This window comes from Pantherophis guttatus, chromosome 3 (assembly GCF_059756535.1).
Source record: "Pantherophis guttatus breed Tessera chromosome 3, ASM5975653v1, whole genome shotgun sequence".
NCBI classification, from domain to species: domain Eukaryota; kingdom Metazoa; phylum Chordata; class Lepidosauria; order Squamata; family Colubridae; genus Pantherophis; species Pantherophis guttatus.
The window spans coordinates 87,315,902-87,342,137 of NC_142065.1; the positions used below are offsets into that span (position 1 = coordinate 87,315,902).

Sequence of the window (26,236 nt, forward strand, 5' to 3'; positions counted from 1 at the left end):
GGCGCCGGCTTCTGATCGAACGTCTTAACCTTGCCTCATTCATAGACTCTTGCGAGGAATTACTTTCCCCAGCAGTTCTAATAACTACAGGTACATTACTGCTTTCGACTTGTGTTTCAATTTCTCCTTCGGGATTTGTATTGTCCGAAATAATCTGTCGGCTCAAAATCTGCTGCTCATCGTCTGGTAGCTTCTCAGCTTCTGGTATGCCCCTTAACCCTTGGCTGAAACTTTCTCCTGCCTGGTTCTCTCTTTCTGTTATATCATGTTCAGTACCCCATCTGACCCGTAGCTGGTCTTGGTGACGTCTCCAAACCTTGCCTTGCCCCATATCAACCTTATATGAGCATGGACCTGTAATATCCACCACCTTACCTGGTAACCATAACGGCTGACCCCCATAATTCCTGGCGTACACTTTATCACCCACACCAAAAGGTTTAGATGTCCTACTTCAATCCAAAGGCTTGGCAGGGGCGTAACGGGGTTGTAACCTATCCAAAATTGTACGCAGCCGGCGACCCATCAGTAATTCTGCCGGACTCCGATTGGTAACCTGACAAGGGGTGGTGTGTTGCACTAACATATACTCCGCTATACGGTCATGCCATTTCCCTGGTCTCATGCAGCCTAATGCCTCCTTTGCGGATCTCACAGCCCTTTCTGCAAGGCCATTACTGGCCGGGTGCTAAGGAGAGATAAGGGCATGCCTGATTCCTAATTGGGCAAGGAACAACTCAAATATGGTAGAAGTTAATTGGGGCCCATTATCTGACACCAATAGGTCGGGCAACCCGTGGGTTGAGAATAGGGTACAAAGGGCCTTTATGATGGCCTCTGAGGATGTTGAGTGCATAAGTATCAGTTCAATCCATTTAGAGTTCGCGTCAACCACTACTAAAAAAATTTGACCATGAAATGGTCCCGCAAAGTCTATATGAAGGCAGGACCACGGGCCAGCAGGGTCTTCCCATTCCCTGGGCTTACCCTTAGGGGGCATTGGCCGAGACTCTTGACAAGGGCGGCAAGTGGCCACCCAGTCGGTGATACATTGATCAAGAGTAGGCCACCAGAGATAGGCTCTAACTAGAGCCTTCATTCGGACTATTCCTGGATGTCCGGAATGTAATGATTTTAACACAGAATCTTGTAAAGATTTTGGAATCACCACCCTGTGTCCCCACAGTAAACAACCCCCCATGGTAGATAATTCCGTTTTACGGATAGTGTAAGGTTTCCACTTCATGTCCACGGGCCCTTGCGGCCACCCCCTTAGCACCCAGTCCATGACTGTAAAGATCTCTGGATCGCGGGATGAAACTCGAGCGATGTCAGCCGCCGTCAAAACGAAAGGTGAGTCTTCAATCATCAGGACTGACGAGGCGGGAGCTGGGTCAAAGAGCAACGTTGGCACGGGGCACCGGCTGAGGGCGTCAGCATGGGCCAGATTCTTGCCTGGCACGTACAGGAGCGTGTAGTTGTAGGCGGATAAAAACACGGACCACCTGGTGAATCTCAGGGATAGGAATTGCGGAGTTTGACGGTCAGCTGCTAGTAGACCAGGCAGAGGCTTATGATCCGTCACTAGTGTAAAAGGTCGACCATATATGTAATGATGAAACCGCTTGACTCCAGCTACCAATGCTAGAGCCTCCTTGTCTAACTGTGAATAATTTCGCTCCGCTGAAGCCAAAGTCCGGGAGAAAAATGTAACAGGGGCTTCACGGCCATCAAGGAAACGGTGATTTAAGACTGCTCCCACGCCATTAGGAGAAGCATCACACGCTAGCACGAGGGGTAGGGACTCGCAGTAGTGAGCGAGGACAGAGTTTGAAATGAGTATATGTTTGATATTAGTAAATGCAGTGGCTGCAGTTGAATCCCAGTTCCAATGTGTCCCCCGGTTCAGTAAACGATACAAAGGTTCCGCAATAGATGCCTTGTGTGGTATGAAAATTGCATAAAAGTTTAAAAGGCCTAAGAAGGCTTGAAGTTCGGCCTTGTTGGTGGGAGCAGGGGCATGTAAAATAGTGTTTGTCTTAGACTCTGTAGGGTGTATACCCTTACCATCAATTAGGAAACCCAAGAACTCGATTTTGGAAACAGCTACAATACATTTGCTTCACTTAACTTTAAGCCCCACTCTCTGGCATCCGGTTAGAACTGATCTGAGTCTTTTAAGGAGTTCGGTGGTGCTAGTGGACGATACTAATACGTCGTCAAAGTACGGTACAACCCTGGGAATTCCATTAAGTAAATGCTCCATCATGCTCTGGAAGATTCCCGGGGTGACTGAAACCCCAAATTGGAGGCGGTGGCAACGGAAAGCACCCCGGTGTGTCACTATAGTTTGTACGTCCGCTGTTTGGTCATCCACAGGCAGTTGTTGATATGCCTGTGGTAAATCTAATTTAGCAAATACGGAGCCACTACCCAAGGAGTGCAACAAATGTTGCACAATAGGAACGGGATATGCATGCGCCTGTAATGCACGATTAATTGTTGCTCGGTAATCTGCGCAGATGTGCACTGAACCATCCGCCTTCATGGCAATAATAATAGGGGTCTCCCATGGTGCGTACTCAACAGGCTCCAGGATACATTGTGCTATTAATTTGTCAAGTTCAGCATCCACCTTTGGTCGCAATGCAAACGGTACTCTTCGCGGCTTAAGGTGGCGAGGCTGCACTTGAGGGTCGAGACTGAACGAAACCAGTTGTCCGATGTATTTTCCTAATTCCTCAGAGAAAACTGAGGAGAATTCATTACATAACATGTCCAGTTCAGATGATGAGATGGCATTAACCCCTTGTATAGTTAGACCTAATGCATCAAACCAATTAAGGCCCAACAGGCTGGGGAATTTTCCTTCCACAATGACTAGTGATAATAATCCACTAAACTTCTTAAATTGTACTCGGAATGTGCCACTTCCGACAATCGGAATGTTGGCTCCTTGGCAATCTTTTAGCAGGAGATGGCAGGAGTCTAGTTGTTGTTTAGCCAGTTTCGGAACTAGTCATTTAATTGTACTCCATGACACCAAGGATGTAGCGGAGCCGGAATCAACTTCCATAGTGCATGGTTTCCGTTCAATGAATACTGTAAAATGAATCTTCTGCTGGATCAACATATTTGGTGGTGTTACTAAATTCACATCAGAAGAAGATCATTGGTTACTATTACGAACTTTAGACGGATTAGGACGATATTGTCAGCCCCCATCCTGCGGCACACGTGATTCGAACTGTGGCTGAGGGGCTCTGCATACTCTGGCGAGATGACCTTTGTGGCCGCAGCGGCGGCACTCTGCGTTTTTAAAACGGCAATTAGCGCGCAGGTGATTTCCTCCGCAGCTGAAACATGCGTTCGGCCCCCTTGACATGCTAATTGGGCCAGAGTTTTGTTTTCTAGACTCTTGAAGGCGGCTCATTTCAAAGTCACCATCAGAATCTGACATATTCTCATTTGTCTCATTTACAGACGATGAGTCTTTTTCCGTCTTAGGTGTAGTATATCCACGGGGCAACTCGGCTAGTGACAATGCTGCCAGTTCTGCAGCACACGCCTCATCCAATGCCATTTGAAATGTTAGGTCGTGATTCGCAATCAGACGCCTTTTAAGACTTTGGTCCCTGACCCCACTGACAAGTCTATCTAGGAGATAATCTTCTAAATCAAAGAATTCACAATGCCTGGCTGCCCTCCTCAGAGCCGCAACATATTGATTAATAGTCTCTCCAGGGGCCTGATCACGATGGTAAAAGTGTTGGTGGTGGGCTATTCTTGAGGGGGCTGGTGCGTAATTTTTTTAAAAAATTTTTATAAAGTCTTCCCATGTTCCCGAATGTACAGATTGGGGGCCATTAATGTCACTGCAGTATCAAACATTTCAGTACCGCAGAAACTTAGGAAATAAGTGGGTTTGCGCTCAGGCGTCAGCTTTGTATAATCATTTGCAATTAAAAAACATTCAAAATGTGCCAAATAAGCCTCCCACGTCTCTGTACTGGGATTGAAAGGAGGAAAGGTCTGTGCGGATGCCATTTCCTCTTCTTCTTCTTTTTTTTTTCCTAACTGACTCACGTTTTGCTTCTTCAGTTTAAATCTCTCTTGTTTCCTTATTACTATGATTGGTAGATCGACCAGTTGATCCTCGTCGCCAGTTGAAATGTATTGGCTGGATCAAGGACGATGGACAATGCGAAGATCATGTAATTAACCGTTTATTAACAACAGCTGGGCTAACTGCCACAGCTATAACTGAAACTGCTTGGAACTCTGCCTGACAGCTCTTATATTCCAGCTGTCAGGCGGCTTAACCAATCAACGAACAGAACGTTACTTTAACCAATCAACGAACAGAACGTTACTTCCTACTTCAGCAGACTTAATACATTGCAGGTACTATGATACTGTCACAGCTATCCTACAAAGCAGGTTAGGATGAGTTTAAGAAACTGTCCCAAGTATTGGGGCACACAATTTTTGGATGGTTGAGCATGGAAGACGGGCACCCATTCTTTTTAAATATGATTTTCAGCCAATGAGGATAGCACATGGGTCTGACTTTTTTGTGTCTTTCTGGACTGGGGACAGCATGTTTAATTTTCAAATTACTTTCACAGTTTAAGGGGCACTAAGTCCACTTGAAGACTTAGAGAAACATCATAAATTATGCTATCTTAATTCTGGAAGAAATCACACTGCCAAGCATTTAGTCACCCACTGATCAATTGTAGTAGCACAATTTCAGGGAACTTTGGGTACTTTCAAACAGGGATGAGAGCTATATGGCTTATTTAAAAGAATGGTGGATTGCAAACATTACCAATGGGTGGTTTTGCCTCTTGTGTTAAGTCATCAACTATTGTTAACAAATCACATTACTTAGTATTCACACCCCATTAGGCAAAGCCAAGCAGTCCTCCTTATGACTTAGCTGTTGAATTCTTAAACGCTATAAACATACATATAATTGGCCCTATTGTGTTTCCAATCTTATGGGTTGGGGACAAACAGGGGTGTGGAAACTGGGCACCCAACCTCAATGTCAAGTCTATCTCTTACCAGTCAGAATTTATACTTTCTTCATTAAATTGACTCTATAGGGTGTTGCACATCAGAACAACTAGACTCAAGGACAGTTTTTTCCCCCCATGCCATCACTCTCACAACTGTCAAACTATCTAGAAAGGCAATATTACCATCATTATTTTCATCTTCCCTATTACCTATATCCTTATCTTCTTATGACTATAACTTTGTTGCTTGTATCTTAAGATTTATATTGCTTACTGAGTATCCTAGTATGATTTATATTGATTGCTTATTTAGCATCCATGATTATCACTAAGTGTTGTATCCAATGTTTTAAGATGAACATATTTTTACAATGACTATGATAATGATCTATCACTATTGTTGTATGTACACTGAGAGCTTATGCACCGGAGACAAATTCCTTGTGTGTCTAATAACACTTGGCCATTAAAGAATTCTAATTCTCATTCTAATTCTAAAGGGTCATGATAATCTGATGCCAAACTTTTAAAACATTCAAACTCTTTCACTCAGAATTATTTAAGTCCATATATGATAACGAAACCAAACTCTAATTTATAAAGCTATTATGTTCATTGCCTGTTTGTGTCTGTATTCTAACTTTCCTTCACAGAGGTAAGTCCCATTATGTGTGGACTATATCAAGACATAGTAACTACTGGTAGATGCAAAATTATATAGAATATTTCACACCAGATTAAGGATCAGAATACCATTTTCATTGCTCTGATATTATTTTACTCTTCTTCTTGCCTATATTCACATACCAGTGCTTCTTTTCCAACAGTTAGGACAGAAGTGTAGGCTTCCAAATATACTCTGCTACACTGCTTTATTACTTCCAGCCCTTTTACTGTAATATCTTTGGCATCTCCAAGTCCAAGACCAATCAAGTAAAGCATTTTTTTTTTAAAAAACAAGAAATGCTTTGGTATGGAGGATTTTTACACCTGTCAATGAAACAGAGAAAAATAACATGAAAATCAAATATTAAAGCTTAATGGTAGGTAATAGAACATTGGAAGTTTGAGAAATGTTATACAGGTAGTCCTCAAGTTACAACAGTTCATTAAGTGATGTTCAAAGTTATAATGGCAATGAAAAAAGTGACTTATGACTATTTTTCACACAACCATTGCGACATCTCCAGGGCACATGATTAAAAATCAGAGGCTTGGCAATTGTCTCAATTTATGACAGTTGTAGTGTCTCAGGGTCATCTGATCATCTTTTGCAATCTTGTGACAAGCAAAGTCAATGGGGAATGTAGATTCACATAACAACCATGTTAATAACTGCAGTGATTCACTTAACAATGATGGCAAGGGAGGTCATAAAATGGGGCAAAATCAACTTAACGACTGTCTTACTTAGCACCACAAATTTTGGGCTCAATTGTGGTTTTAAGTCGAGGATTACCTGTAGTTTAAACATAGTGGAAAAAAATTACTGCAAAAGTTCTTGGAATATATTGACAATACAATGCAAACTTTTCAGCTCTGTAGTTATAAAAACAAAATCAATGGACTTGGATGTGAAATACAATTGCATGCATTTAGTTATTAACTTTCAATATTCCAAAATATTATGGATCTTAGTCAGATATTGTTTCAATATTAACAATTTCATCAATACTATTCACATGTCTGATACCTACACAACCACTATCAATACGCTGATTAGGCCATTAATGAGTGTAAAGCTAATGTGGAGAAATTTAAAAGGATTTTCTAATGATTATTCACTACTGGTTAAAAAAAAATAAAGAATGAGACAGTAATAATTGGTTAATTGTTGTTGCTGTTATGTTCATTCTATCTTGTATTGTATTGTTTGGGAATTGGGTTAATTTTACCATAAATGTTATAGTGTATGGTTGTTAATGGTTGTAAGCAGCCATTAGTTTGGAAGAACTAGCAGTATATAAATCTAAATCTAATCAAAAAATTGACAGCTCCTTGTAAAATATATGAATTATGTTGTACTACCATATTTTCACTTTTCTTCTGTTTCTTTAGCCATTACCAAAGGCAAAATGTTCATTTTACACATGCATTTATTTAATTGATTTAAAAGTTTTATACTCTGTCCCTAATCCTATGCATTTCCCCTTTTAGTACATCATCCACTTTTCTTAGGTTTATTTTTTTCAATAAGTCCTTGGGCTTTCATATAAAATGAATGCACTCTTTGTTCCAAGTCAAGTGTCTAATCCCTCAGCTGCAACTCTCATCTAATTCTGAAATCTCTTATCAGAACATCATTTTCTTTTAACTTGTAAATTATATCATAAGAAACTGTTATAAAGTAAACAATGATTTATCAATAATTTATCAAATACAGACAATATTTATGAACTCCCATAAGTTTATAAGCTAAGAATGAGGCTAAATGCTCATTATAAGCTAAATGCTCTAGCTGAATATTATTAGTTTCCAACTTTAAGATTTTATTCTCCAGACACATGCATCATTTTATTTTTAAAAATTAAACCACTGGAGCATAACTGCATTCCTGATCACCCTTCATATAAAACACTGACCTAGCCCAATCTATTTCCAAAGACATCCTTGTTTGCAAAATTTCCCTGCTCTATGTTAAGCACAGGCTGTATTTGTACATTACCCTCATTCCTGACGAAGTGAATTAATTAACAATCCAAACTATAAATTTTACACATTGCCGAAGTTCAAACAATATTTTGCATACCGAGATCCAAGTTGCAGAAATTCAGTCAAGGTATTTCTCTCCACCCAATGAAATGAGTGGAGAATTAAAGGGTTCCTGCAATTTTTATCAAAAAAAATGGGTTTCAATAATAAATCATATTTGTAACTGCATAATAAGCAAAATATGTTAAAATCAAGAATTAAAATAGTGTCAGATTGTATAGAGTGTTTGAATGCACATACTTTTTTCTTACTAATAAAATGACATATTGTATTTAGCTTTGTATCTGAATAACCTTATACACCGAAAAACAGTTATGAAGTTCTTTCAGATTTCCAATGGAGCTAAATCTTGATGATCCTTGAATTTTCTGGGAAACAAGCTTCCTCTCTAGGAAATGTAATTCTAAAAATGCTTTCTTAGGACAATCGAATCCAAGAGACCTTTTTTCTAACTCGAATCTCCATCCAATTCTAGGGTAGTACATTCCACCAAGGTTACTCATTGGATGTTATCTCCTGGCCACTCATTCTCTTTATCTAATCTACCTCATGGGGAAGTTGGTAGAACAATGCCTGTAAACAATCCAAGAGTCCTCACAGAAAGAAAAGACACTGGGAACTGTGGGGCTTCTAGACGAGAAATCCCACCAGTCCTCCTCCCCGCCCTAATACAGATGTGCTCAATTTTGCACATCTCCTCATTCATAAATGTCTATGGAGAAGGAGAAGAAGAAAAGAAGGAGAAATAAGAGTAGGAGAGAAGGTTAGAAAGGGAGGAAGAAAAGAGGAGTAGGGGAAAGGAAGGGGAAGGAGAGGAGGAAAGAAAGTAGAAGAGGATAGAAGAAAGGAGGGAAGGGAAAGAGAGAAGGAGAAGGAGGATTGTTGTAAAATAAGGGAGATGGAATGGTAGAAGAGCAACCCCAGTATATTCAATTTTTTTAGGATGAAGAATGAACTAATATGAAAGTTAAAAGAGAATATGTACGATTAACAATGGATAAGAGACCGTACATTTAAGACATGTTTATGAGAAATAAAAAAAAACATTTAAAAAAAAAATGTCTATGGAAATTCTTAGTCATCCAGGTCATGGTTGTCCCAAAGGTGCTTTTTCCAAGAGGCAACTGGATTTTCTGGGTTTTTTTGGAAGACGTTTCAAAGCAGCTTCCAAGCAGCTTCTTGGATGAGAATCGAAACGTCTTCCAAGAAAACCCAGAAAGTCCAGTTGCCTCTTGAAAAAGCACCTTTGGGGACTCCTCATTCATAGGTAAAAAAAACACTCAGCTTCTTTACCTATGCAAATGAGGGCCTGCTTAGCATGTCATTGAAAGCCCGCCCTCCGTCCCTTCCTATTGGCCGAGACCCCATAGAACCCCCGTCCCGCACAGCGCTGCCCTTTCCCTCCCCGCTTGCACCTGCCTTCCAGCTTAGCGTTCGCCTCTTTCCATCCCTTCCATGCTTTCGCCTTCGCTTCCGGGGTCTTTCGGTGCCGTAAAAAGATCGCTCTCCGCTTGCGACGATTTTACGGCAGCAAAGACTCTGGCTCTTTACTTTCTCGGTGGGCTTCTGCTGGCTCCTTTCCTCCTGGAGAGGTGATGACGGGAGCGGCTGGATGGTGCCTTTGCTGCTGAGGTGCAGGCAGATCAGGATGAGCACCTGGGAGTCCGGCAAAGCATTGGGGGTGCCCACGGTTCCCCTTTCTAATGGCTTAAACATCCCCATATTGGGGCTGGGTAAGTGCACTGATCCGCCCCCCTCCCCCTGCTCGTCTGACTGCGGAAACGAGGAGAGCACTTCTAAATGTGATGAAACATGATCGCCCAAGTGCATGCGCCTTTCCCTTTGCCTTTGAGCTTCATTTCTCCGTGGCATTCAACCTGTCGCCTGCCCGCTGTAAAGCAACGTTGTGCGTTTGTCCAGGTGCTCTGCGCTACAGCTTCATCCTCCTTGCTACACCAATGGGTAAAAAAGTCCACTGTGATGTGTGACTGAGCTCCCACCCAGCCAAATTAAGCAAGATGTTGTACTGAACACATTCCCAAAAAAAAAAAAAAAAATCAGGTTTACAATATGCAATTGCTGTTATGCCACTGTATATGATTATTATTCTAGACGGGCAGATATTCTGTAGTCTATACCTTGGAATAAACCTCTTTCACTTAAATATCTCCGAGTAATATGTAAGACTGCACTGTCAAAACAGCGCTCCTCTTTTTGGTCAGCACTTTTCTGCCAAGAGTCATTAAATCAGGTAGCTTCCTCTCTGGAAGCTCAGAGATGTGATTCATTTAGAAATCTAATAGGGGTTTCCTATAAGATCATTTAGCTTATGCTTGCACTGAATGTTTTTGAACACCAGGCTCAAGGTTGACTCAGCCTTCCATCCTTCCGAGGTAGGTAAAATGAGGACCCGGTTTGTGGGGGCAATAAGCTGACTTTGTATAAAATAGAACACCGCTTGGGGGGGGGGGCAAAAACCCTACTAAGCAGGTATATACAAAAGTATGAAGGCTATTGCTTAAAAGCATTGTAAGCCGCCCTGAGTCTCCGGAGAAGGCGGCATATAAATCGAACCAATAAATAAATAATAAATAAATAACAAGCTGGCAAGACAGCTTGTTCAAAATCCTGTTTTAAGGCAGGCTGATTAGAAGAGCCTGTTTGTAGTACAGCGCTGTAGTAATATGCTATACATGTTCTATCTTTAGGTAAGTATTTTTGGCTTTTTGGAGTGCTTAATTTTTCTTTTTAATTGCATTCTTCTAGATCACAGGGAAAGTTTTTTTTTCTCAAGACCTCTTCCCAGTTTTAAAAATTACAGAGTAATCCCAAAGAACTTTTGTTTGGATGAGTTATATTTATTGATATTTACCACATTTGAGTTTAAAATTGATACATTTCTTGCCACTACCATGTCTCATGATTGTTTGGTGTGATTTTAATATTGCCTCTGTTTTCAATAGGAGCCAGCAAATTTTGATTTTGCAGACCCCAAGAGGGTCTTGAGGGACCCTCTGGGGACCTTGGATCGCATTTTGAGAAATACTGGACTAGATATCTATTAGGAATTGAGCATTGGTGATGAGTAAGGCCAAAGCTAGTAATGCATTCCTTTTTATGTAAATTTAAATTGCTTTCTCCCCCTCTCAGTCCAGGTATAGAAGAAGAACAGGTAGTTCCCAATGCATCTGAATTAATAGTTTGAAGATTTCCTAACTTATGCTAGAGTCCACCTTTAGTTTAATTTATTTCGGGTAGGCATGCATTTTGGAAAGTATTGCTTAAAAGACAGTAACCCTAGCTTCTCCTTTCTGTTGAATGTAGAATAGAATAAAATAGAAATAGAAGAGAAGAGTTGTAAGGGACCTTGGAGATCTTCTAGTCCAACCCCCTGCTCAGGCAGGAAACCCTATACCATTTCAACAAATGGTTGGTCAATCTATTCTTAAAAACCTCCAGTATTGGAGCATTCACAACTTCTGGAGGCAAGTCATTCCACTGATCAATTGTTCTAACTGTCAGGAAATTTCTCCTTAGTCCCATGTTGCTTCTCTCCTTGATTAGCTTCCCTCCATTGCTTCTTGTCCTGTCTTCAGGTACTGTGGAGAATAGGTTGACCCACCTCTTGATAGCAATATTGGAACATTGCTATCATGTCACTCGTAGTCCTTCTTTTCATTAAACTGGACATAACCAATTCCAGCAACCATTTGTTATATGTTTTAGCCTCCAATCCCCTAATCATCTTTGTTGCTTGTGCTCTTTATGACCTCTGTATAATAACCAAACAAGTAAATTATAGTTGCAGGTGGTCCTCAATTTATGACTGGTTGCTCAGTGACAGGTCAAAGTTACGATGTACCTGAAAAGGAGACTTATGGCCTGGATCTGAAGTTCTGATGGTCTCTTCCCCACCTGTGGTCACATGACTACACTTCAGGCACTTGGCAATATGGTCATATTTACAGCCATATGTAGCATCCTGAGTTTTACAATGGTTTTGCCGGAAACTGGCACTTCCAATTTTGGCAAAATTACATTATTAGTGAACAATGGATTCACACTTACAACTGCCAGATTTGCTTAATAACCACCACAAAAATAATTGTAAAATGATGTGGCCCATTTTATGACTGTCATGACATATGACTCTAATGGAAAGTCCATTACGGTCGTATGTTGAGAACTTTTGATGTCGTTGACTGAAAATATTGGTTGCTGCCTTATTTGTAGGAATAACAAAGGCGGGATACAAATAAATAAATTATAAATGAAAATTCTTCTCTTAAATTCGAATAAGAAATTCTTATTACTATAACAGTATATGCTACAATCTTATTTTTAACCTTAAAGAAGATTCCATTGAATCTGTTATGACTTCTGGATAGGAACTCTGGTTTATTAGTATGAAATGTTCTCAAGAGATTTTATTCTGCAAAGTTTTGAGGAGATATTTTTATTGGTTGTTTACTATATTATTACTGACATATTTTCCAAAGAGGCATGTCGCATACAGTTAAAACATCCTCTTCTCATATGTCTCAAAAGCAAGCCATTTTAACAAAGTCCTGTTACATTCGATAAGATTTATTCCCAAGTAAATCTTTGCTTAATTTAGTGAAGGGATTCTTAGACGGTGGGAGTCAAGAGTAACTTAGATACAGACTGCATTTTAAAAAAAAAGCTGATGGAGCTTGCAGAAGCAAAGTGGGAGAAGTACCAAAACTTGTTCCTACTTTGCCTGTGCAAGCCAGCCCCAGATTTCCAAGGCCAAAATGGGGAGAAAAGCACACAGCAGGTTTTGACAATAGTACGGTTTTGCTTGGATAAGTGATTTGCACAAACAAAGCAGGAATCTGTCAAAGTCTGCTCCCATAATACATGAGCAAACCTACGGCAGATTTCCACAGACGAAACAGTGAGCAAAGCTTAAAGCTAGTCTTGTGAGATGGATGAACCAGTGGACCTAGATATGTCAAAATCATCTATTGGTCACAGCAGTGCTGGTGACTTCTAGTGTGGAGTCTTTGGAGTGATTATAATGTATATGTGTTTTGGTTTTTTTTGTTTTTTTTTAATTTGATTTATATGCCGCCCTTCTCCGGAGACTCAGGGCGGCTTACAATGCGTTAAGCAATAGCCTTCATACTTTTGTATATTTATACAAAGTCAGCTTATTGCCCCCACAAACTGGGTCCTCATTTCACCTACCTTAGAAAGGATGGAAGGCTGAGTCAACCTTGAGCCTTGGAGAGATTCAAACCAGCAGTAAATTGCAGGCAGCTGTGTTAATAACAGGGTGCGTAGACCAGTGTACTATCAAGGCTCTTTAAAGAAGTTCATAATTTCTCCCCTCATTTAAAATTAATAGCCTTCCAAAATGGAAGCCTTTAATAGATGCTGGGGTGGGGGGGAAGCTAAGAAATAATAACATTTAAGTCAAGAAGAAATTTGGAAAGTTACTTATGTTTTAGTAAATGGTATGTTATACCTTGCCCATTCTGCCTTAAAGGAAACCTGTCTTTTATTCATTCATAGAATTGTAAAGTTTACAAATCTCTGAATTAGTCTGCTACCGGATACAAATTTAAGAATGGCTTAAATTCTTTAATTCTTGAACAGCTGTGTGGATGGGGGACAACTATGCATGGTTAGCATTAGCATGTCAACTAGGAGCAAGAAATGCAAATTTCTTCAGCTTGAGGATATGGCAGAGGTGAAAGCCCTTCCTATGCGTAGCAGATAATCAGTTCCTTTAATATTGAACATGCTGAAATAAAAAAGCATACAGTCCATCAACCTCAATAAATAAGGTGGTATAGTAGTTGGGAATTTAAGTAGCTTATGTTAGTGATTGTACAGCACATGTACTGCTGGCTAATTTAACCACATTTCTTCAACAAAAATTTATGCCTTGGAATGACTTAGAGAACCATAAACAGGCCCCGCAAACTGAGTTTTCACTCTATTGTAGGATTAAATATAGTTAGCTGGTTTGTGGTTTGGTGTGTCATGTAAATATAGTCTATATATTAAGGAAAATTTAGATTGTCTATATCGTGCTCTGTAATAACAGTCTTTTTCCTTGCTACATAAAATAAAGTACCGTAATTATTACCTCTACAAACAAAATATTGTAGGAAAAGAGAAACTTTTGTTTTATGCTTATGATGGCAAGATATTTATTGTTGATGTATGTAATTAACACTTGGGAGACTTTAATTTATCAGTCAAGAAGTGTCAAAACACTTAATTTGCTTAAGTGATGCTAATTAATGTTTATACACCGTACTTCATATTTTCAAAGTGTTTCATTATTTTCATAATCCTTTAAAAAAAATCAGATGCATTAGTTTAATAGGGAGGCATTGTCTTCAGTGCTTCTGATCTTATTTATTTTATTTTATTTTTATTTATTAATATATGCTGCCCTTCTCCAGAGACTCGGGGCGGCTTACAATGTGTTAAGCAATAGCCTTCATAATTTTATATATTTTATACAAAGTCAGCTTATTGCCCCCACAAACCGGGTCCTCATTTTACCCACCTTAGAAAGAATGGAAGGCTGAGTCGACCTTGAGCCTGGTGAGAATTGAACTCGCAGTAATTGCAGGCTGCTGGATGTTAAATGCTGCCTTAGTAGGAGGCATTAGCCTCCTATGCCACTTAGGCTCCTTTCTGATCTGATTGCTGTTCAGAAATAGAACATTATCACTGGACCTGGCCAAGGGATTTATTTATTTAAATTGGGGGTGTCAAACTCTGGCCCACGGGGTACTTAAATCTGGCCCGCGGGGCCAGCCTGGAAATAGCAAAGGACCAGCCCATGGGACCCCTGGCAGCCAAAAAGTGTGTGCCCCCCCACACCCCATTTTCGCCCAGGACAGCCACTTGCAGCACTCTGCCGGCCAAATCAGGGCACAGTGGGGCAGTGTGAGGCCCCCACCCCATCCCATTTTCACCTGGATGCCTCCTGCAGCACTTTGCTGGCCAAAATGGGGCATGGGGGGGGGGTTGTGTGAGGCCTATGGAAGAGAAACAAGTAATAACAGAAATATTTGCTGTGTAAAAGTGCTGGAACTTTGTATGTGTAATAGGTATTCATGCTAGGCTTTGGTAATGTTTAATAGGTGCTTTTCTGCAGTTTAGTGAGGGGTTGGGTTTTTTCTGTTTTTGTTTTTGGAAGAAAATTTCTTGTTAAATTTCTTGGACCTTTCCTGCTGCCATAACATTCAGAGAATTGTGATAATTTTAAGTTGGATAGGCCAATGTAATAGTATATTCATGCAGTTGCTGTCAGAGAACTAGCATAATTTGACATGGGCAGATTTTAGACATTGCACTAAACCACTAACCACTGATAATTTATTGAATAATCTACAGTTGGCCAGGCATCTATAATAAACTAAGGCACACCCAATAATCCATTTTAGAGCATAATACAGTATATGAACCAGTCACAATTTTGAATTTTGCTCAGGCATTCAAGGTTGACATTCTTCTTAGACTTGATGCACCGTGAGATATCCAAACTAACCCACTTCACTGGGTTATTGTGAAAATAATAGTTAAACACCATCTGTTATGAGATTTTTAGAGATTGGCTTTTCCCACAAAGTTACTCTTTGTATAGAATATAGGCCTATTTTTAATTACCTTTGAAGAATTCAGAATAGGAAATTGAACCTGCAACCTGCCAAAAGCAATGGAATCCAGTAGAGTTTAATTTGGGTACACTAGAGTGCAGTGATGGCTAACCTTTTCCAGACTGAGTGCCCAAAGTGTGTGCATGCACGTGCCAGTGTGCATGCCAATCCGTGCGCGTGCGCCTGCACCCCCAAAATGCAATGTGCCCCCCACACATGCGCCCCACCTCCCGCACATGTGTGCATGCCCCCTGCAATGCCCCGCCCCGGTGCATGCACACACACACACACACCACATGCATCCAGCGCATGCACATGTGCCCCTGCACACGCCCCACCCCCTGTGCATGCGTGGCAGAGACCCAAAGACCAATTGGGTCTCTGGCTGATGGGAGGTGCGTGCGCATGCGTAGCAGAGCTGAACTGGGGTGATGGCTCGCGTGTCATCAGAGAGGACGCTGCGTGCCACAGGTTCACCATCACAGCTATAGTGCATATTACATTGTAGCAAATTGACTGCATGAAGTATTAATACAGTATATTTTGACAATCAGGGAGTGGATAATCTTTATTGTTAAGAATTCATGATGTTCCCTTATTCCATGTATGTTTCTTTCATGGGTGGAGCCTAGCCAACAGATACTGAAGGGCATACCTTGCCATTGGGTAAAAACAGATTTCTATAAAACGTTATGTGATAGGTTATTACAGGTTATTTTCGTGATTAGCAGCCAAAAATCTGTAAGATACAGCCAAAAGTGTTTAATCATTGCTGTCCTGTGAAATGAATGTTTCCAAAATATTGCACAACAAAAACAGATGGACATTTTGTAGTATCAAACAATTAACATCCTCCCTATTAAACAAAGATTTGATTAGAAAATAGATCAAAGGCAATAGAGAAATCTTGCCTTAAGATGTAGAGAGCAAGTTTCCAAGATTCTGTAATTTAATCTCTTTTTTCTTGTAATAACTCTGCTTATTCTGAACTTGAGAGATTCCTGATTTTGTGGTTGTGAGCTGTTCTAAGCAATGTGACAGGCTTGTATTTGTACAGTATTTCTTAAATTCAGCAAAGGTTGCCAGTGGTACTTTCTTTTAGTGTAAATTTATCACAATTGTAATTCAAAATTGCTTTTCTTTGCCAGGATCTTGGCAAAATCTGGAAGAGCTGAATGGCTGCATGATGTGAGACTACAAGTTGGGTTGCAGCCATAGCATCTTCAGCTGAATTGAGGGGGAGGAGAAATGTTGATTTTGTGCTTCCCTTGGGAGTTTTGATATGTGTTGTCAACAGAAGCAACTGTGCAGAGTTCTGGATTTAAAAACTTCTTTTTGCAATTAATGAATATCTATTAAGTACTATGAAGAATTAGAGGAACAGTTCTCTACTGCTTAGTTTTTTCTTGTCAGCATGATATGGAAGAAAATGAATGTACACAAAGACTGCAGGATGCCTTTTATCAGTGAGATTCCAGCTTCTGAACATGAGATATGGTCTGTCTTGTTTTATAGTCTTGATGACAAAAAAAAAAAAAAAAGTATGTGAGATTACACAGATGTCATGCTTATTTTAGTGTATTAGAAGCATACTTGTTTAATACAAAATAAGTGCTGATGGAATTTTATATCTGATATAACTACCAGTATGCATAGGATTGCGGTATTATTTATTTAATCCATTTTAGGAAGGTAGAGACTTTCATAAACAGTTGTGTTTTAGCTACAAAAATGACAAACCAAGCATAATTAATTGGTCTCTCAGCGGATACTCTTCCACTTCACCTAGTAGCTAAGAAACTTGTACATGAGGGTGGAGATTTGTTCTCTGAGCTGGTGGGTTGGTTTCCGAACATTTCATTACCAGGTTAGGTAACATCTTCAGCGGATGTTATCTAGCCTGGTAACAAAATGTTCAGAAATCAACGCACAAGGTCAGAGAACGAATCTCCACCCTCATCCTACACCCGAGCTACAGATGTTTGCCACCATTGCAAACTTGTACATTTCTGGACTGAAGTAGGACAGCCTCATAATTTTAGTTTGGCTTGGCAATTTCACAGACACAATAGGGCTCTTACCAAATCTGATTAAGTTCTATAGATCACAGTGAATAGATTGACAGGAAGAGAAGGAGAAAGCCAGTATTCAAGAAAGTGAATATCATTGGAAAGGAATTTAGTTTCCATTTTGGAATTTAGTTTTATCTTGACTGTTTCTGTCTCAGGTATTGTATTTGTGTATATTTGTGCAGCTAAATTGCTCAGATAAAAAGTGACAATAAATTATGACTTCTTATTACAGTACCAAGGAATTTTAAGTTTACACATTGTCCCTCTGTTGAGCTATGATGAGATCCAAAGCCTTTGGTTCCATTTTTGATACATCGTTTATCCAGAGACAGAATTTAATTAAATTCTTCTATATTGAAATAAGTCAACTTTAAACTAAAGGGTATGAAACGAATTTGTTCTGACAAATCATAATTTATCAGAGTTTAGGTTTCTAATGTATTCTTAAACTGCAGCTAAACTGAAATAGGAATAGTTGTGTTGTGAAAAAGGGGGGATAGGGAGCCCAAGAGTAACTGGACCAGTCGTGGGATTTTACCAGTTCTACCTGGTTCCGGCGAACCAGTAGCAGTGGTGACGGGAGGCTCCGCCCACCCATCAGGACGTCATCACGGACGCTCTGCGCTCATATTTCCGAACCGGTAGTGAAGGTAAGTGAATACCACTACTGAACTGGACCTTATTTTACTCCAATATAGTCAGTATGTTTCTCTTGCTAGACCCTTCTACTAAAATAGTCTTATATCCTACATTTATTTATCTTGCAGCATGTTATGGATCCATAACAGTGCAGTATTTTTAAAGTGTCAATAATCCTCTTTCTCCAATAATTTTCAATTGATGGATGCTGTAATTAATTACAAAAATCAAATAGAAATAAAATCGAGAAGTTGATTAAAATTAAAACATGTTTATTTATCAAGATAATCCAATCGAGTAATAAAATTGTAACTAGTATTTTTTAATTGTGGGGAATTTTCTTCAGATAGTTCACGACTCTCGGTCCTAAAACTATGAATGATTTCTAGGGCATTATGTTGATATTTGACAGATACAATAGCAAAAGCCAATTTTCTTCAACTATATTTATAATTCTGTCTGATTATCTTAATGTCTATCTGTGCACCTAAGTATCTAATAATACAGTGAATTTGTAAATTTTATTTTTATTTTATTTATTTTGTATTCCACCTTTATTATTTTTACAAATAACATAGCCAATACACTTCCTACTTCCTATTTTCTCCACCACAACAACCTTGTGAGGTGGATTGGGCTGAGAAAGAGTGACTGGCCCAGTGTCACCCAGCTGGCTTTCATGGCTAAGTCAGGACTTGAACTCACTGCCTTAACCGCCACACCAAACTGGACAGGTAGTTTACAGTTTAATAGATCTGGGGAATAAATTAATTGCTTGAAATCCTGTTTTTCATCTCATTGTTAAAGAGACTGTATGCAAACATACCTTTTCAGGTTTCTCTATATTTCATGGTGGGAATTAAAAGAAAATTAGAGAGACTGAAGATCTAACCAGGTATACTGTAGGAAGTCCTGAAAAGTCATTTTAGTTGTAACAAAAGAAATAGAGTGGAAATAATTTTAAACTGGTTCACACCAGCAATCCTTCGTGAACTATTAACTGTTCAGATCTAGTCACAAAACATTATTCTGAGGAGAAAAGGTTTAGTGAACCCTGGAAATTGGATTTGATTTATGCCAGAAAATCTGCCTTTTCACTGCTTGAGATTTTCTATGGAAGAAAGCCACAGCCTTTTACCAAACGGTTTCTAAGGAAACATCTTATAGCCGAGCATCTGAAAACAATTTGGTTGTTAATGAGAAATAGTTCTCACAACGGTGGGAAAGTGTTGAGTGAAAGAAAAGACTTCAAGATTTTGGCACTTTCTCCAGAAAGACATTTGAAAATAAAAGTGTGCTGCTGCTGTAGCAAAAGCTTATGAAATTTCCTACATGGAGTGGGCTTTCATTACCTGATTTTCAATTGTCTCCTCTCTGGTTTCGGATCTCCTCCTCCTTCCTGTAGATAAACTTTTTGGGGAAAAAAACCCTGTGCCTTATGCTTGCTTTTAAAAAGAAAAAAAAAAAAGGTTGAAAATTGGCAGTATGGAACAGGATCTCTGATCTGGGTCCTTTAGCACTCATGGTTAACATGCCCCCCCCTTTTTTTAATTAATTTGATTTATATGCCGCCCTTCTCCGGAGACTCAGGGTGGCTTACAATGCGTTAAGCAATAGCCTTCATACTTTTGTATATTTATACAAAGTCAGCTTATTGCCCCCACAACTGGGTCCTCATTTAACCTACCTTAGAAAGGATGGAAGGCTGAGTCAACCTTGAGCCTGGTAAGATTCGAACCTGCAGAAATTGCAGGCAGCTGTGTTAATAACAGGGTGCATTAAACCACTGTACTACCAAGGCTCCTTGGTAGGTCTGCCCTTGGAGGTCTGCACTTCAGGAAGAGTCATAGAGAGGAAGGATGATATAAAAACTAGATTTATACTTCATGCTAAATAAGCCATAGTATGGTTTGTTTGGTTTTGGCACGTTGTGCTGTGCGCAACTATCATTTCTAAGGCCGTGATGGTGAACCTATAGCACGAGTGCCACAGGTGGCATGCAGAGCCCTCTCTGCGGGCACACGAGCCATTGCCCCAGCTCAGCTCCACCGCGCATGTGCGTGCCCCTCCCGCTGGCCAGCTGATCTTCGGGTCTCTGCCATGCATGCGTGGGGGCAGACACGCGTGCATGCACGGGGGTGGGGATCATCCATGGGGGACGGGGGAGCATGGGATGTGCAGTGTGCCTGTTTTTGGTCCCAGGAGGCTGCAGGGACGCCTGCTAGGCCAAAACGAGGGGCAGGGTTGCACACGCATGTGCAGGGGACGGGGCACACAGGCAGCTTTGTACACGCATTGCATTATGGGTGCTGGCACACACATGTGTGCATGGTTGCTCATACATGAGCTTTTGGCACACAACGACAAAAAGATTAGCCATCACTGTTTTAAGGCATGACTTAATGTGTAAATTCAATTACAGGAAGTCCTCGACTTACGACCACAATTTCTGTTGCTAAGTAACAATTTCTCATTTGTTAAGTGAGCTTTGCCTCGTCCTACAACTTTTCGTTCCATAGTTGTTAAGTGAATCACTGCAGTTGTGAAGTTAGTAACCCGGTTGTTAAGTGAATCTGGCTTCCCCCTTGACTTTGCTTGCCAGAAGACCACAAAAGGTGTTTGCATGACCCCAGGACACAGCAGCTGTCATAAATATGAGTCAGTTGCCGAGCATCTGAATTTTGATCACGTAACTATGGGTATGCTGCAATCGTAAGTGTGAAAAACGGTCGTAAGTCACTGTTTTCAATGCTGTTGTAACTTTGAATGGTCACTAAATGAAGTTGAGGACTACCTGTACATGTTAAATGGCTTAGCATAATTGGTAGGTATTCACTCTGCTCAGTGGTGAAATCCAAATTTTTTTACTATCGGTTCTATGGGCATGGCTTGATGGGACATGGCGTGGCTTGGTGGGCATGGCTTGGGCGTGGCAGGGGAAGGATACTGCAAAATCTCCCTTCCCACCCCACTCCAGTGGAAGGATACTGCAAAATCCCCATTCCCTCCCCACTCCTGGGGCCAGCCAGAGGTGGTATTTGCCGGTTCTCCGAACTACTCAAAATTTCCACTACCGGTTCTCTGAACTGCTCAAAATTTCCACTACCGGTTCTCCAGAACCTGTCAGAACCTGCTGGATTTCACCCCAGATTCTGCTCCTGAGTAAATCTAAGACTTGGGTAAGGAAAAGCTTTCCCACTTCAGCCCAGTCTTCTTAATATGTAGCAGGAGGTCCTATAATGATAATAGGTAAGACATTTAGCCCCACATGTAAAATGGCCCCCAGAGCAGCCCCAACACAGCCATAATAGCTATAGCAGCTATTTTCTCTGCTTTTCTGCAGTTGTGATGGATACTGTAATTAATTACAAAAATCAAATAGAAATAAAACCCAGATGCTGATTAAAATTAAAAACATGCTTATTTATCAAGATAATCCAATCTAGTAATAAAATTGTAACTAGTACTTTTTAATTGTGAATTTTCTTCAGATTGTTCATTATTCTCAGTCCTAAAACTATGAATGATTTCTAGGGCATTATGATGGTGGTGGCGCAGTGGTTAGAAAGCAGTACTGCAGGCTACTTCTATGGACTGCCAGCTGCCTGCAGTTTGGCAGATCGAATCTCACCAGGCTCAAGGTTGATTCAGCATTCCATCCTTCTGAGGTCGGTAAAATGAGGACCCAGATTGTTGGGGGCAAGATGCTGATTCTGTAAACCGCTTAGAGAAGGCTGTAAAGAATTATGAAAGGGGTATATAAGTCTAAGTGCTACTGCAATTTGACAGATACAATAGCAAAGGCCAATTTTCTTCAACTATGAGGTTTTTATATTCCCGTAAGTCGCCTTGAGTTGCCATGTACGAATAAGTGGCAATATAAATTTCCATAATAAATAAATAAACAAACAAACAAACAAACAAACAAACAAATTTTGTAATTCTGTCTGATTATCTTAATGTCTGTCTATGTACTTAAGTATCTATGCATCTAATAATATACAGTGAATTTGTTTGTAAATTTTATTTTTTATTTTATTTATTTTGTATTCCACCTTCCACCAGTTTTGTCACCAGTAATTGCCAGAATCCCATCTGAGGTTTGGATAGAGAAAATCCTGGGGATATTTTTTTTATTACCATCTAGCAGGGCCTGAAAGGGTGGATGAGGTGCTTCACCCAGGCATTTATCAAATAGGTAGGTTGATCCCTTGATGTGGGCTGACCTTGAAGAGAGGCTTCAAAGAGGTTTTTCCTTTACGGTTGTTTCTTTGGAGAATTGCAAGGCTCCTCTTTTTTGCTGAGATTTGGGGGATGTTACAGAAGGCTGGGCTTTCACAAGGTGAGAATGTGGAAGGAGTAAGGATGATGATCTTGATGGAGATAAGCAAAAGCTGATGCCTTTATTTTTTGGCTCCAGCATTCTGTGAACACTGCCATGTATGGTACTTTATTAATAATGGCTTATGCTTTAGCACCACATGATCTTGGCCAATTGTTAAAAGTCATATTAAACAAAATAAATCTCAGTGTGATGTGTGAAGACAATTATTGAGTAGCTGTTCTGACCTAGGCTTCCCAAGAGCATGAAGCAGACTCCTTGTCCCGACAAAAAACCCTTTTAATTAAGTTACTGTGAATTCCTCTCATTCACAGCCAGCAAAATCTTTCAAGGGAGAATTTACAGTCACAGACCTTATCTGGCCTGAAGAGCTGCCAGGCTGATATCTTCAAAACTTGGCAAGAAGTCTCTGAGAGTCACGGACCAATTAAGCAAACTAATTGTCTTCTGCTAACTCCCTTCCCCTTTCACTCCTCTTTATTCCCTGTGGGAGGGGCCATTCACAGTCCACCTGTGGCTTTACTCCTGAGTCATACCTTGTTCCTTAGCTGTTCCCTTCTCCTGGCAGCTCTGCGCATGCACACAATGGGAACAGGCTCCAGCTGTTCTTCTTCCCCACTGATGTCCAACTCCAAAGGCAGCTGACAACTGTCAGATGGCCCTGGCCCCATCTCTGCCTCCGACACAGAGCACTCATCAGAGCCTTCCCCAGACTCCAGGATTGGCCCATGTTCTCCCCAACCTCCTCACTGTCTGAGTCTGCCACCAGTGCTGCTGGCTGCTGGGGGGGGCACAACACTAGCTGTCTACAGGTAGTCTACAACTTACCACCATCTGTTTAGTGACCGATCAAAGATAGAATGGTGCTTTAAAAAGTGACTTTTGGCCGGTCCTCATACTTACAACCATTGTAGCATCCCCACAATCACATGATTGTGATTCAAGCAATGAACAAACAAGAAGGAATGTCTAAATGACAGTTACAGCATCCAGCATCCTGGAATCGTATATTCGTCATTTGCCACCTTCCTATCTGGCTTTTGACAAGTCAGTGAGGGAAGCGCATTCACTTAACAATAATGTGATTCATTTAAAGACCATGGCAAAAAAAGATCATGAAATTGAGTGCAGTCACATGATGACTCACTTAACAATTGCATTACTGAGTGGCCAAAGTTCCTGTCCCAATTGTGCTCATAAGTAGAGGACTACATGTACCTATTTGTTAAAATACTATTTCAAAAGACATTTTAAAAAATCAGGTTTTTGTGCCCCTTGTGAGGGATACTAAGTTATCCATATACAATGAACGAACAGGAAGGCATATCTAGGTGTATATTTTAATACAAGGGGCAAGTCCCTTGTATTAAATGTATATTTTAAATGTATAAATGTATATTTTAATACAAGGGTCAAGTAAAAAGAACTGTCACAAAATCTCATAATAATGGCTCATGCCCAAATTATATATAAAGAATTAAATGGTGAAAGTCTTGCAAAACTGTCATATCTCATCCCCAGTATATCATTTGGTTTTGCCTGAAAAATACTAGCTTTATGAGACGGAAACCATTATTAAATGTTTAAAACATTTAATGGGTCTTCAGAGAGGGGCAGCATATAAATTGAATAAATAAAAATGAATAAAATAAATAAAACATAATTTAATTTGGCTCTTCAGATGCCATCTAGGAGTATTGTGGTTGTCATACTGCTGGCCTCTGTTATACTCTTTTAGAGCAAAGGGAAGATTTCAGCTGGAATCTTCATTTAAGTCATTCCTGTGCATTTATTAAGATATTTGTGTGTAATTTAGGGAATTCCCAGAGGCGATAGCTAAGCCCTGGAATGAATCTTCCATTTCCCTTGAAGTTTTGTCACAATTCATTGGAAAGATCTATAGTGATGACAACACTGTTTTCCTAAAAGCTTTTCATTTCATTATGGGGTGAAGTATGGTAACTATTTGCAAAAATCCTGTTTTTCCAGACACACATGTAAAAACTGCTATAACAAGACACTCCTGTGAGCAGGGCTTTGCAAACAGCTGTTACCACCCAATCTTACCAAGGAATTTTCTGAGAGCTTGTTTTGCCTGCTAAATTCTATTGACAGTTTCAAATACTTTGTGGACTAGTGCACTTGAATGAAGAAATAGCTTTCCTCCTTTGACAAGCTAACATTCAGAACTTCAAGATTCATTTCTAAATAGCATAAAGTCACACATCACACATCACACATTGTACATGGTAACATGTCATGGCTTGCTTTGTTAGAAAAAAGGCCACTAGTCCTAGTGACCTTTTCATAGTGCTAGGCTAGCCGCAGTTTTTATGTGTGGTTAGATGAACTTGCTATTGAAGCACCAGCTCTGCTAGAGAAACCACAGTTCTTTGATTTTAATTAAAAATGGCATTTCTTATACATTATTGATTTATTAAAAGCAAGATAGATGGTTTAAACAAAAACTAACAGAAAGTTGCTTCCTTTTTTTAAGACAGTGTTTTTGATTTTGGAGTAAGTTTCTTAAACAAAAAAAGGGAGCTGAAAAGTCAAGTGATATTTTGTGAAAGCATTCCTATGATGCCTGAATGTTAAGTAACTCAGAGAAAAGCAAACCCCATTGCCATGGGATTGTAGAACTGAAGGATAGCACAATCAGGCCTCATCCATCAGCCAGAAAACTGAGTGTTTTGTTCTGAAAAATCATGCAAGGAGACCAGGCTGACCCTACTTCACGTTTTTATCCTCTACCAGGAAACCACTATAAGATCTACCATCAGAATGTGTTTTTCCCCTTTCATTTTTTTTTTTAACCCTTTTGTGCCAAAGTTTTAAAGATACGAACTTGCGGTCAGGTCCGCCGGCGGCCTGCGGAGCTGGCAGCAGAGTCGGACAGTGAGGAGGCTGGGGAGGAACATGGGCCAATCCTGGAGTCTGGGGAAGGCTCGGACGAGAGCTCTGTGTCGGAGGCAGAGATTGAGCCAGGGCTGTCTGGGAGTTATGTGCGGACTCCGGAGCCTCCAGAGTCAGACATCAGTGAGGCAGAGGAACGGGGAGCCTGTTTCCAGTGCACGCATGTGCAGAGCTGCCAGAAGGCAAGAACAGTTAAAACAAAAGGATCGACTCGGGAGTAGGGCTTGGAGATGATTGGCCCCTCCCATAATATATAAAGGAGGAGCAAAAACTGCAGCTCTGTGTTGACTCTGTGTTCCATGTTGCCTTACAAAGTTAATTACCAATTAGGTCTTGGCAGCGTGTCAATGGAGATAAAGGTGGGTGTTTGTCAGCCTTATCAGAAGAACTGTGGGAGACTTCTGTTGGACTCTTTACAACTATTTGGGACTCATCTGTGAATGAACAGATTGAAAATGAACAGGCTCTGAATGAGCAGAATTCACAGCCGTTGAAATAAAAATAGGGTTTTGGGGACTCATTGTGTGCTTTTACTGTATCAGGAAGCCTAGGTCAGAACAGATCTGTCTTTGTTACCTGAAATATCAGGTAAAAATGGTTTAAATTAATAAGTGCCAAATTTATTTTCCATTTTACATATCCAGGTTCTGCAAAGACTTTCCTCAGACCTTGACTTCAGGTGATATTATTCAGGATTAAAGCAACTCAGATAATTATCCATAGGTTTCCTTAGCACACATCCTGTTTTTACGCAAACAAAGAACTTCCAGAGGATAAATACCTAAGCTATGATTCTGAATTGCTGTAGGAAACACAATAGTTAAAATGTTTGACGTTTTTCAGGCAGGAAATTAATTCTGAGAGCTGAAAAACAGAGTAACGGCC

The 26,236-nt window shown here is 40.2% G+C and overlaps 2 protein-coding genes across 4 annotated transcripts in view; one reads left to right on the forward strand and one right to left on the reverse strand.

Annotated features, from left to right (window-relative positions):
- Window positions 1-9,402, reverse strand: part of DPH5 (diphthamide biosynthesis 5) — a 43,660-nt gene extending 34,258 nt beyond the window's left edge. Inside the window, exons 1-3 of one of the 2 annotated variants that reach the window (XM_034437363.3) lie at window positions 9,156-9,402; window positions 7,774-7,848; window positions 5,832-6,014 (exon numbers count right to left, since the gene is read on the reverse strand). In XM_034437363.3, the coding sequence (XP_034293254.1) occupies window positions 5,832-5,966 (135 nt within the window). In that variant the 5' untranslated portion in view covers window positions 5,967-6,014; window positions 7,774-7,848; window positions 9,156-9,402. Of the gene's footprint in view, window positions 1-5,831; window positions 6,015-7,773; window positions 7,849-9,151 lie in introns of both variants that reach the window. The other variant, XM_087889991.1, reaches the window with a different exon arrangement.
- The window catches only part of LOC117677270 (uncharacterized), a 72,072-nt gene continuing 55,171 nt past the window's right edge, over window positions 9,336-26,236 (forward strand). For both annotated transcript variants that reach the window (XM_034437362.3, XM_034437361.3), the window contains exon 1: window positions 9,336-9,469. In XM_034437362.3, coding sequence (XP_034293253.1) covers window positions 9,349-9,469 — 121 coding nt within the window. In that variant the 5' untranslated portion in view covers window positions 9,336-9,348. The remainder of the gene's footprint in view (window positions 9,470-26,236) is intronic.